General features: G+C 30.9%; 1 protein-coding gene across 1 annotated transcript; it reads left to right on the top strand.

Annotated features, from left to right (window-relative positions):
- The first annotated feature begins 2,657 nt into the window (after positions 1-2,657).
- LOC137821124 (uncharacterized) lies at positions 2,658-4,095 on the top strand. Its single transcript, XM_068625566.1, has one exon. It carries the CDS (start codon positions 3,078-3,080, stop codon positions 3,990-3,992), a length of 915 nt encoding a protein of 304 aa, XP_068481667.1. The 5' UTR covers positions 2,658-3,077; the 3' UTR covers positions 3,993-4,095.
- Positions 4,096-13,394: the final 9,299 nt, after the last annotated feature.

Here is a 13,394-nt window from a genome sequence, read left to right as displayed (position 1 = left end):
TATATATCTTTATCTTAATTGAAACACGGATAAAATTTTAATTTGTTAATAATAAGAAGGAATAATTTTTTTATAATTAATAAAATTTTATTTATTTTTTAAAAAAAGTTATGCAGGCTGGCTCGCAAACTTGTGAGTTATTTCTTATATGGGACGGACTAGTGAAATAAGTCTCCACTCCTTACTTGGAACGAGCCAACCCTACCTGTACTTTACAGGCTAAAGGCAGGACGAGTTTATGAGGAACGAGTCGGCCTGGCACCTTTACATACCTTTATTTCAGATTGATTCGTTATATTTTAAAAAATTCTGTTTAATCGTTTATATTTTTTAAAATAATTAAAAATATATATTTTTCCAAATTAATAATTTAAAAATATTAATGTTAAAACACCACACACTTTTTAAAAGAAAATCTTCACGTAATGATAATTTTTAACAACCACCATAATTAAGAAGAAAAACTCACTCTTTTCTCTTCCTTTCCCCACCTTCTTTCTTTCTCAACCACCTAAACCTCTTCTTCTGCCCCCCATTGCATTTGCATCCCATCCTCTCACACCCTATTCCCTTTTGTTTTTCTACCTATAAAGATACTGTTTCAAAAATGCTCATTCTGCAAGCAATTCTTGGAGATGCTGTTAATGATATTCTTGGGACATGCTAACATGGTTTTCCTTTGTACTTTGTAACTTTTTGTTGTGTTGATAAGAATATTTGAAATTGAAAGCACAATATATTTGACATGGAAGAAAGGGACAAATACATGGATAATCTTTGATCCTGCATTTACTTTAGATGACACGAGGATAAGAAAATGCCAAGTGTCTCCTCTTGCTGTACTATTTCTAAAGTCTTTTTCATGGCCAAAGAAATTTCAATGCACTGCTACGTGGGAGTTTGCATTCAAGGGATTTCATCTCTCGCCACATTTAATATTTCACCTTAATGCTTGCAGTATTTTAGCATTAATTGGACCCACGAGTGTAGCAAATGTCTAATTTTTTATTTTCTCACATTAACCCCTGTCAATACAATTTCTTCCATGTTTATGTAATCATATAGAACTGCATATGTTAAGGACTTGTTAATACATAACCTTCACTCGTGATATATTTGAAAACCTAACACTACCATAAAAGCATTAAAAGAATATTTTTTTTTTTAAATGAGTATAAACTCAATCTGATAGACTGAATTCGCATAAATATAGTACTAAAAAGGATAAAAAAAGGCAACTTAACCATAATATTTCAAAATATAATAAAATCTTACGGTAATTTTTCAAAACAAATTATTAAAGCATATGTACCAAATTAATCTTACATCTTTTGGTTCTATGCTTCAATTAGTTTTATTCTTAATAAAAAAATCATCTGTTATGTGTTTAATCCGATGTTTGGTTATTTATAGATCGTTATGTATCTTACATTATGAAGGAGCATAAATTAAGGGATTTCAATCAATTAGCTTAAATCATTCAATTAAGATCATAATTAAAGGTGGAAAGGTTACAATTCAATTTATATATAACAGAGTATGTTTTAGAAATCTCATATCTAATTTAATAATCACTTTATTTTATATTCACTATATTTTATGCTCGCAAAAAAAAATTCCTCTTATTCCAAGAAAGTTGAATCACTAGAATTTAAAATGAGACCACCAGAAACTTATCCAGATACGGATCGACCTCACGTTAACTAGAATACCATAGTTTTCGGTTCTAAATGGAAAAGAAATTAACAAACATCTTATTATAGTATATTGTGATCGATATATAACATCAAAGCTTATTTTTTAAATTGTACGAGTATAAAATATGACAACTTTACTGTGTTAGAATAAAAGAAGTACTCATCACGACTTTCATTGCCACAGAGGTAGTCAGGTCGGTTTAAACATATAAAAAAATCAAACTTGATTTAGTCGTTACCAAACTAATGGAAAAAATAAATCTATTTATATATAATATTAAGATAGAGTGCATAAATTATTTTAATAACTAATTACTATAAAATTATGGAAAAAAGAACTATGATGTATGATTCTGAAGTATCGTAATCATCATAATATAATAAGGATTAGAAAGAAAATGTCACTTTCTTCTAGAATTGAAGTTCATCCTTTGCTTACCGCCACCGAAATTGAGAACTATCAAAGGTTGCATATTTCTAATACCACCTTCTATTTGACTATTACAACTTAAACACAAGTCATCATATATTTATGACTAAGACAAACACACAGAATGGGGTTGATGTGCTCATGCTTCATTGCTTGCCATTACACATACACCCTCGTCAAAGAGACCCATATCAATTATTTAATACTAAACTTTACTTCAAACCAACAATTGCTTTTATATTGATCATAGTCACAAAGATTTACATTAAAATGGATGTAATTACATTTTCAAATATAGAACACCAACATGAATTATTTGATTATTTTTATGGTTTCTTAATTGGATTAAATTTAACATAACTACACAAGGTAATAAAAACTTATTATATTATATAGAAGACATTTACTAAAATGCTAATTATTACCCTTTATTTATATATATAACATTGGTTGGGAACTTAAAATTGAAAAAAATGTAGGTAGACCTGTAGTTTGAGAGATGAAGTATAAAAAGTGAGAAAAGTGTTAGTAATTAAGAAGGGCGTGGATCTAAAAAATTGGCAATGTATCGTGGGATGTTAAAAGCAACCGTAGGTGGGTGGTAAGGTGTTACCTAGAACCTTAAAGATATAAATAATTGTGTACCATAGGTGACCAAACAACACGTTAAAAATGATGCATAGCATGTGGTCCAGTGAGAATGGTACTCCTATTACAGTTACATCATTCTATTCGCACCTAAGTCAGAGACAATTTCACATAATTTAAGCAAGCGGTATTAAAAGGCGGCTAGGTTAAGACGCAAACGTGCCCCTGTCTGTCACTGGTCAACAAAACAATCTAATCTCTTTTCTCATCATTATCATCATCTCATTCTTCACCCTCCTCTTCTCTGCATATATATAACCATCACTCATCTCTCGCTACCACTAATTACTTCAACATTCAACATGGAAATCGTCACACATACTCCCACTGCAAGTCCCTCTAAGGATCCTTTCGATTTCAACCGCGCAAGGATTTCGCCCTATCTCAGTGCTCCTTCTTCGCGCAAGCGCTTCGGGGAATATTTTTGCCTCAGTGCACCCTCAAGCCCCTCCAGGTTTTTCGCCCAATTCGATTCCACTTATGTTTTGGAACAACAACATGGACATAAAGAGAAGAGCGATGCTGAGGATGACGATGGGTTTGCCTTTTTTGTTGACGAGGAATCCAAGAGCCCTCGATCTGCTGAAGAACTTTTCGACGGCGGCAAAATCAAGCCGCTCAATGAGGACGATTTGTCGGACTCCGTTAAAAGTCCGCTTCTCCCTGCTGTCGAGCCCAGAAGATCTTCGAAGGCCAAAGGGAAGAAGAAAGAGGGGGATTTAAAGGGAGAAGAAGTAGAGGAGGAGAGAAGAGGAAGGGACAGGAGTGTTTGTTCCAGTTCAAGTCGCAGCAGAGTCACGCGCTCGCTCTCTCCTTGTAATAGAATTTCACACTATACGTGGGACGAAGAACCCAACAAAGTGCAGGAGAACAAAGAGGGTTCGGTTTCCAACGCAGTTTCGCTTTCGTCGAGTTCAAAGAGTTCCAGGAAATGGAGACTCAGAGACTTTTTGCTTTTCCGCAGTGCCTCTGAAGGGAGAGGTTCCAGCAAGGACCCCTTGAGGAAGTTTCCCGCTTTCTACAAAAAGCCTCAAGACCCGAAGACTTCCATCCCAAACCCAAGCCCAGGTCCAAGACCCAGAAGAAAGGAACCTCTCTCCGCCCATGAATTGCACTATGCCAGAAAGAAAGCGGAATCCGAGGATTTGAAGAAGAAAACGTATTTGCCATACAAACAGGGAATCTTGGGCAGGTTGGCTGGCTTCGGATCCAGATGATTACACAGCTAGCAAAGGATTCCTTTTGTTTTTTGTTCTGTTTGCGTGAACAAATTGTATTCTTTTGTTTAATTTTAATATAGTTTTTTTTGTTTTGTTTCAAGTTGCAAATACAATCATTTTTTGCTTTTACTTTCCTTTGGTAGCTTAGCTCAAATCACGGCGGACATTTTCACTGCTTAGCACAATTTTTCACTGCTAGCATTGTGTGTATGATCATGGATTTGTTTATGAATTGCGGGCCTTCTAGAGTTGTGTATCACATCCCCATCATTCAATGTCAAATAACTGGCCCAACTAATGCGAAAAAATTGTGTAAATAGACTGGATTGATTTTGGCCTAATGTATAGCTGTGGGTCTTTTATGTTTATGAATGTATGATAACTTAAAAATCTTTGGCAATTTTACATGTAATATCTCAGTTATCTTTTCTGATACACATGACAAGATCTGTCATGTTGTCAAGTCTTGCATGTGAGTGCCTCATCATTTTTCATTGATTCCTTTCTTCACATCATCCTTGATGCATGCAGACAATGCATTTGATTGGGTTCTCACAACATCTCCTGAGGCAACTTCAGTCTTTCTAGAGGCATGGAGGTCAGGAAATAGGGCTTGTCTGGATAATTTGTGAAAATTTGCTCTTGAATAAAATGTATTTTATACAACTTAATTATTTTGAAATGAAGGAAAACATTTCGGCAGAAGTAATCTTCAGTCACATCCAAATGATTTTGAAAATTTATCAGCACATCCTTCTGTCCTCCAAGATCAATTTTGGGTTGATGTGGAGTGCAAGCCAAATATGCACTTATTAGTTGTAGAATAATGACAAAGTCACAATGTAAGTTATGGGCTATACTAAAGTTTCTTAAGTGTCTTGATGTTTCTGCTAAATTTTCACAATTTATTTTCTAAACTGACATCACTGACTTGATATATTTGCCCTTCTTCTATAATTAAATTTTTATTCCGTTTCAATAATATGTAATACTTCCCTTGGTTGTCCTATGGGAAGAGTACTTGAAATATCTTTTGTTATGCAAAATTTATCCTATTGTATGAGCTCTACTATCTAGATTATGCATGAGCTGTCAAAGAAGCAAATGCAAATTATTCAAAGAAAGTTGTTTATTCTTCTTATTGTTTTGGTCTATTTTGTTGATAAATTTTATACTTGGGTGTTAGATGCAATGATACAGAGAATAACAAATAAATAACTAAACATTTGTGTTCTGTTCTGCACAATACTTTTTTGCTTGTGTGCTGTGCAAATTTGTACAATTTTGATGAACTTTTTATATGTATAATAAGAAATTATTATCTGTCTCTGTTCCTAGAGCTTCCCGTATGCCACATGTACAGAATAAAACTTAGTGTGAACTATACCGACTAGATGAGTAGTTTAATCTTAAAAGTTCCAAGATTGTACATCTAGATGTGGAGAGCAGGAATTTGCTTTGCTTCAATTGCTCCTTTACTCTGGAGAAAATTAATCAGTAGGTTTTTATCTAAATAGTAAAGAGATTGAATTGAAGCCTGTTTTTTCTAAACAACGAATCAAAACTTCTATTCTTAGAATGAAACTTAGTGTGGTTTTGATTATATTTAGCATGTTATGGCTACTGAGCTTCTTAATACTGGAAAAATGAATGCACGGTTCTCTATCCTGCTTCTGCAAAGGCTAGCTATGAGATTGGGACATTATATATCTTATTGCTTTGTTAAAAAGATAATATTTAGAAGTTTAATACTTGGATTAATAAATGTGAAGGCAATTATATACTAATTGTCTGTGACATGTATATAATCAGAGGATGGACTTTCAAAACGTGGATTTGAGGTTACTAGGATGAATAATCACAAACTGTACATTGTTTTACTCCTACTTTCTCCTTTCAAGCACTGCATATTCTTTTGGTCTTTCATATGATTAGTTAGGTTAAACTATTTAAGTATATTACTTATTGATGGTAAATTCCCTGTATTTCATGATTGTTTGGGACATGATTTTACTTAAACGTATTTTGTGCATGTGTCCCATTATGCAGTTTGGAGAAAAATGTTACAAAAGCACAGAATTGTGTCCTTGCAATGTATTTCTTATATTTACTTATTTATTTTGTATGTATGTTGATAAAGTTATAACCTTGGAACATGGGGTGTCTATAAACTGTCGGTACAAAGATTCATACGGTTTATTGTCATTTCTGATCATTTTACTTTATAAATGGTTTTGCTTAGCTTTGATCATAACCAGCCATTTGTTGCATTTGGAACAACTTCTAGACTGGAGTGGACTATTTGTGATGTCCATCTGAGAGCTTCATTGTTTTCCCTAATTCAAACATATTTGTCAGGTGCCGGTAGAACAGATTGACCATATGATTCTAAAGCTAGCACTTGCTGCACCTGTTCTGACAATAGCTTCACCATCTGTTCGATGAGTTTCTTTTTGCTTCTTCAGTCTTTTTTATCCCTTTTAAATTTTAATAATTTAATATTCACTTCAATCCTTCAGATAATTGATCGTATTTGGATTCAATGTTCAGTTCTATGTAAGGGGAGTCATGTGTTAAACTTTCTTGATGCATCTATAACTGTTTTTGTCCCTTTGTTAATCCAGTGACTTAGTCACTCCTGTTATTGTATGCATAATGGAAAATTTGCTTTATTATCTTCTTATTTGTGCTGTAGAAATAGGTAGGACAGTTTCGTATGAGATTGACAGATTGTACTTTAGACAACCATCATCTATCACATCTATCGGTTACCCCTGCATATATGAGAAATATGAAGTTCATATTATGTGTATTATTACATCATATTTTGTCCTCTCGTTCTTAGTTACCTAGGAACAATGCTTTAATTATGAAAAAACTTGAAACACAAGCATAGAATCATTCTCAATCCACAACTTCTATCAGCCTTTTCTAAAGCAAATTCCAGAACATATATAGCACCCAACAACTCAAGATGAACAGATTAATGTATATGAATAAATATAGAAAAACAACTAATAAAAGCAGGAACGAAATTTGTAAAAATACTTCCTCAAACTGCCCAATAAACCTTTTGCAAGTTGCATTTAATCCATAAACAAGAACGAGGCAACCAAGTTACAGGAAAGATAAAATATGCAAGAACCCGGCTTGTGGATATGCTGAAAGCCTTAAATATTTTTGGAGTTCTTATACGTGGGAGAGTGCATACATATGGTATGCTACCAATTAGATTAACACTAACAAAAATATGATTTTTAAGCTTCATGTATGAAATTCTGGTGTTGTTAAAGCATATAAAGTTGCAGTTGAACCAATTGACTTATGTAACATAGTAAATAACTGCTTGTATTAAAAAGTTCAGTTCAACTAGTATCCATGATCTTTATAAGTAAACTAATTTCTTCATGATCAATATGAAAACTCAAACTAAGCCAATACTAGAATTTACCTGCATTAGGGCAAGGACAAAAATAAATATCCAACTGTTTCAATATTCTTTTCACAATGATAACAAGGAGAAATCACATAACAACTTGTTTTGAATTATCATCCTTATTGGTAAAGAGATTATGCACAAGTCTCCAAATAATGAATATTTAGACGGAGGGATGAACTGATTCTACATCCTTTTTCCTAAACAAATGTCTGATCCAGTCATTTCTAAAAGAGTAAGAATACCATCAATAGAACATTCCTAGTATCACTCATCCTCAATATAATCTTTTGACAAAATGATATGAAATTCTTTTTCTTTATGCTACCTTCTTTTAGCTGTCCCTCTATTTTAGTTCGGTGTGTATTTTTGTTCTGAAATGAAGTAATCTTTAGTTCCAAAAATTGGTAAAATTAATGATTTTCACGAGTCTTGATTATTAATAAAAACAATTATTGTATTATGATTTTTTAATAGGTTTAAATACCTGTTAGTTTATACAAAATCTTTTATAATTTATACTTAGTTTTGTATTTTTTTTATCCGTGTCAATATTTTTTCAATATGTTAATTTTTTTATTTTAGTCCTTAATATATTGTTTATTTTGAATTAGTTCTTGTGAAATTTTTTTTGATAGGATTCAAAACCAAATTATTCTCTTAATATGATGACAAGAGCCGAAAAAAGAGTATATAGTAAAGAATAAATGATTTAAATGAAGAAAAAATTACAATAATAAAAATATTACTTTATACTGTTTAAAATAAAAAAAAATAAACATATAAAAGTGCATGTTTGCAAGGATTCTCAACATATTTAAACCTCTTTTTTTCATGTATAGTTTTTAACTGATTTTATCATCTAAGAATGCAATATCAGGTACTATAGGATTTAAGTGAATTAAATAATTAATAGAAGAAATCATTGGACAACGTGTTTTAGTTCATCTTGACGTTTCATTAATATATATAGAAATTCTCATAATGGGTAGTTTTTATCTATAATAAAAAGTGACTAAATACAAAAATGTTTTTACTGTAAATTTTGAAACGTTGCTGATTTAAAATTAAAAACAAACATAAAAGGCTTGAAAGTTGAAACCCAATAAGTACACGGAAATCTTGGAATGGGCTTCTTGGTCCAACTCCCACCACCACCATAGCCCATTGGATAGATGCAGACAGAAAAAAAATGACAGAATTAGCATTTTAAGAAAATAAAGGACATCAAACTTGTGTTTTTGTTTTATTTTGTCCTCCTTTCCCCAAAGCAAAGGCAAAATTGAAAGTAATGCTGAGAAACAATGGTACCAAGTTGGGTTCCCGTTTAATCTGTGGCTATGTCTCATTAACAGTATTTACCTCAACCATTTTGGACTGTTACTCAACATTATTATTGATCTATGGTGGATGCAACTTCCGTGTTATGGGATTTGTTGGGTTGCTTTTTTATCAGAATTCATGGAAGGTCCACTATTTTTGGTTCTACTTTTTCTCATTTCTTTTGCTTCTGTACCAAATGTAAGGTAACCTGTCTCTGTCTCTGTCTCTTACGTTAGCTTCAACTACATTCAAGCCATGTCATGTCTTGTAATTACAAGACATTGAAGACAAATTTCATGACCAAATTTGTGAGCTGAGAAATCGGATCACTGTCCATTCACTGCTCATTACCAATACTTAGAAACCAAATCCTTGTTTGCTGCCTAATCACCAAAAGGATCCCAATAGCAGTCATGCAGATTTCATATTTAATTTATTTTGGGGGCCAAGACAAAGCTTATCGCATCCACGAGGTAAAAAGTAAGAAAGGAAAAAAAGGTAGTGTTTCTAGGATATGACTGCTTTTTCACCTTTTATCAGTGGTTGCAGAAAATTTCCAACGTTTTTCTATTTTCCTTATCAGACTATAATAAAAATGTAAAGTAAGACTCCAGAAACTTGTGACATTTGACTCGTACAAAAAGGTAGAACAAGTTGGACCCCTCTCCACCCTTTTGGTCTTATATCTAATTGGGAAGCAACAAAAGCAAATTTTGTAGATTTGTTGGGGGGCTAGGACCATGCATCACTTATATTTACAGTGCTAATCCCCACCACCATGTGATCAAGTAAGGATGATGGCTCAATGGATGCGTGCATGTGCCATTCAGCTAAATAAACACCTACACACAGACTTATGGTTTCGTTATTAAACGGAAAAGGTGTATAGCTTAAGACTGCAATAATTAACAATAATACAAAAGCTCAGAGAAGGTGACATCACAACCGTGGATAAGAGTGATCCGAACAACACATATGAATGCAGCACAATCCAATTCCATTTCGTCATTAAACAACTCGCCATACTCAAAAGCTTTAAAACTGAAAAATGAAAATGTATCTGCTTATATTTTTTTATAACTGCTCTTAGAAGTATAGGAATAATGATGAGATACACAACAGTTCACTAATCACTCCCACAAACTATACAGCATTTAATTTGGTGAATTTCTTTCAGGGCCCAAGGTGAAGAACTCATCTGAAGTTGCTTCATTTAACATGTTCTTAAAAAAAATTACATGAATGACCCAGTGATTAAATTTCAAAAATTGCTATTTTGTTGATGCATTCTGAAGTAATGTACGTAATTAGACATTGTCGGTTATGTTGTCTCTGCGGCCCCAGAAAGTTGAAAAAAAAGCAGTGATGTTAGTGGGTCTGAATATGCGTACCATTTGTGTAAGGAAATAACAGAAGGACATTGCTCCTGTGTGTCGACTCTGCTTATGCTTTCCAGCATGAAGTGGAAACTTTACCAGCCTTCGTGAATCTGTCATATAAATTATTAACTTCTGTACAATCACACTTGTATTTACAATACATGATTATGTCGCCTCCATCTCACAGGGCATAACCTTAATTTCCTGCAACTCTTCTAACTGTCTTTCGGATTCACCTTAGTTAACCTTAGTATAATGTTTGTATGATTAGTTTTACTTTGAAAATTTTATTTTAAGTTGAAATCATTTTTACATCAAATAAAAGTATATAGAGATGTCATAATTTTAGAATAAACACATTCAAACACAAACCATTTTACAAATCATCACCAACTAAAACCAATTCACACAAAAATCTTGTACCAAAAAAATAGATGTTGTTTGCACAATTATGCATAACTTTCTATACAGTGGCTTCAATGCATCTAATTGATCTTTGTGTAAAAGTAAATGGCGTAGGGTAACCGAAAGGGACAGTAACATAATTAGCATACTGATGTATTTTAGTTCATGGTATTTAGCTAATGTCATATGGATTGTAGTGAAACACCATCACTGACTTTGCTTTGTAGCAAAAAAAGGAGCAGCATAATTGTCAACTGGAAAATTTTACTCAATAATAACCTGTCTTCTATTTCAAATTGATACTGAAATATGTGAACAGCTTAAGCTAAATTGATTGTGGGGCTTCACCAAATATCTTAATGGTCTGTATAAAAGAAATTCAAAAGATTATAATTATTTTGAAAAAAGGAGAGGAGCATGGAGCTTTTTCATCATAATAAAAGCTGGAACATGTTACAGATGTCTTTTCTAACACAGTATAAAGAATAAAAGTTGAAAGATAGAGCTTCTATGAAAATTTTAAACTAGAGTATTTTCTATGTACACAAGATGACACGATACACAGGCATGACTTTGCTTGTTCTTGAAATTGTGTTTTACGAGATCCTACATTGTTTTCTGTCTCCGAGTTTGTGATATCATTACTATTACTCAGTGTTAACCGCTTTTAATTAGTAATAGAAAAAGAGGGAATTTCCATCGTCGCGTAAGCTGAAAGCAACATATGATTACAGTTACTTACTCTAATGTCATATTTGTATGATTGCAAAAACTGGCTACTAGACTTCTAGTTAAGATTTTCATTTTTAATTATAAAAACAACAAGGAAATATACTAGCTAGTGTTCAGTACAAAATGTTTCTATTGTTAATAAATAAACATTCTATTTTATTTGATATAGAAAATTATATAAAAATCATACTTATTGCCAAAGTCAATCTTAAATAAGGGTTAATATATAAAAAATAATTTACTCTCCAACGAATTGAAATAATTGATTAAATAATAATGTTGTCCTTCACCTGAAAGACAGACAACAATCTTTCCCGCAGGTCAAGTAATTTATTGATAAAATATAAATAAAAATACTTTATAATACCAAATAAACCCTAAGTTTGGTAATTAATTAACAGCAATCGGGTGGAGACTTTTTTTTTTCTTTCATATGTATTTTACTCAAATAGGCTCATGCATGCATTTTATAATAATATACAAAATTAAATATTACATAAATTTATTTAATAATTTTAAACAAAATTTATTATACTATTAATAACAACATATAATTATAAATAATGAAAATAATAAAATAGAAAAATAAAATTATAATATCAACAGTTAAATAAAATAACAAAGGAATATAAATAATAAATATTATTTTCAAAAAATTTAATATATTTAATAAATTTATTTAAATTTAACAAAAAATAATTTCTTATATTTTTTTAATTTTTTATTAAAAAATATAAGTAATTATGGATATTATATATTAGAAAATTTTAGTTAATTCAAACATACATAAAAAAAATCATAATTTATTTAAATATTTTTTAATAACAAGGATAAATTTGTAAACTTACAATAAATCATCTTCACAAATTCACTCCATAATTCCTCAATTCAAACAACCTCAGATATCCTTTCACATCTTCTCTAATCCTCACAAATGTACTCACTCCCCTCCGCACAAATCCCCTCCTCAATCCACTAAGATAAATTTTAACATACTTATATTTTCTTTAATAATTTTGTTTATAAATTGAAAATACTTAAATTTAAACGTTAAATTAATTACTTTATCAAATATACCATGCTTATAAATATTATATAAAGTAAATAAAAAATAGTTCTTTGCATGATTACAAAATATATTTTTTTACAATAAAAGATATTTATTTATTAAAAACAATTTGATATTAGAAAGATTGGATAATATAACATTAAGATAACACATATGTCAAAATATATATATATATATATATATATATTATCAAGTGGACATTTTGTAAATGAGTTTATTTTATTTGAGTGATATTATTTTCTCATGAAGACTTGTGTGAGTTTCAAATGTAAGTTTTAAAGGAAAGAGAATTGAATCTGTATCTTGAGTAACTACTTCTCACCTATTTTAAGTATCACATTGTTGTTTATTGTTGTTTGAGCGAGAAGATTTATTTATTAAACATTCCAACAAATTTTATAAATATCATATACTACTATCACTTTAATGCTTAAGTGATATTTTTATTGCTTGAACATTTGAAGTCAAGTATCATATGAGAAACAACTATCTCAGTCTCTCTCTTGCTAAATCATAACTTAAGTTATATTTTCTTCTTCTTAAATATACATATCAGTACGTAAAAATCATTATGCACCACTTAAGTGAAAGTCTTATGCGTCCAAAATCATAGAATTATATGTTTTAGCATCTTGTTACCAATACTACCAATTTATATCTTATTTTAAGTATCTATAACATCCATTACACGCTCACATTTATTATAATTCATTTTTACACTTCATAGGAATGTTTGAATCCCTTAACAATTCCAAATATTTATTTATATACACAAAAAATTACTCTAATAAAAAATATATTCAGCCCACTCAATTTACTAATTGTCACCTCCTAAATAATATAATTTGTTATGAAAACATATAATTGTAAGACACATAATCTCAGACACGTTAGAAATAACACAAATGAAATTATTTCTATAAAGATAAATTTTATATGAAATAAAAAATAAAACTATTTATAGATTTTTTTTACTCTTTATTCATTAAAATTTATATCTAAAAAAACAAGTCTTCATTTAATATATATTGCTGTCTAAATAAGAAGGAAAAAAA

Source organism: Phaseolus vulgaris, chromosome 9 (assembly GCF_000499845.2).
Source record: "Phaseolus vulgaris cultivar G19833 chromosome 9, P. vulgaris v2.0, whole genome shotgun sequence".
In the NCBI taxonomy this organism is placed as follows: Eukaryota; Viridiplantae; Streptophyta; class Magnoliopsida; order Fabales; family Fabaceae; genus Phaseolus; species Phaseolus vulgaris.
This window is presented reverse-complemented; position numbering and strand designations above follow the sequence as displayed.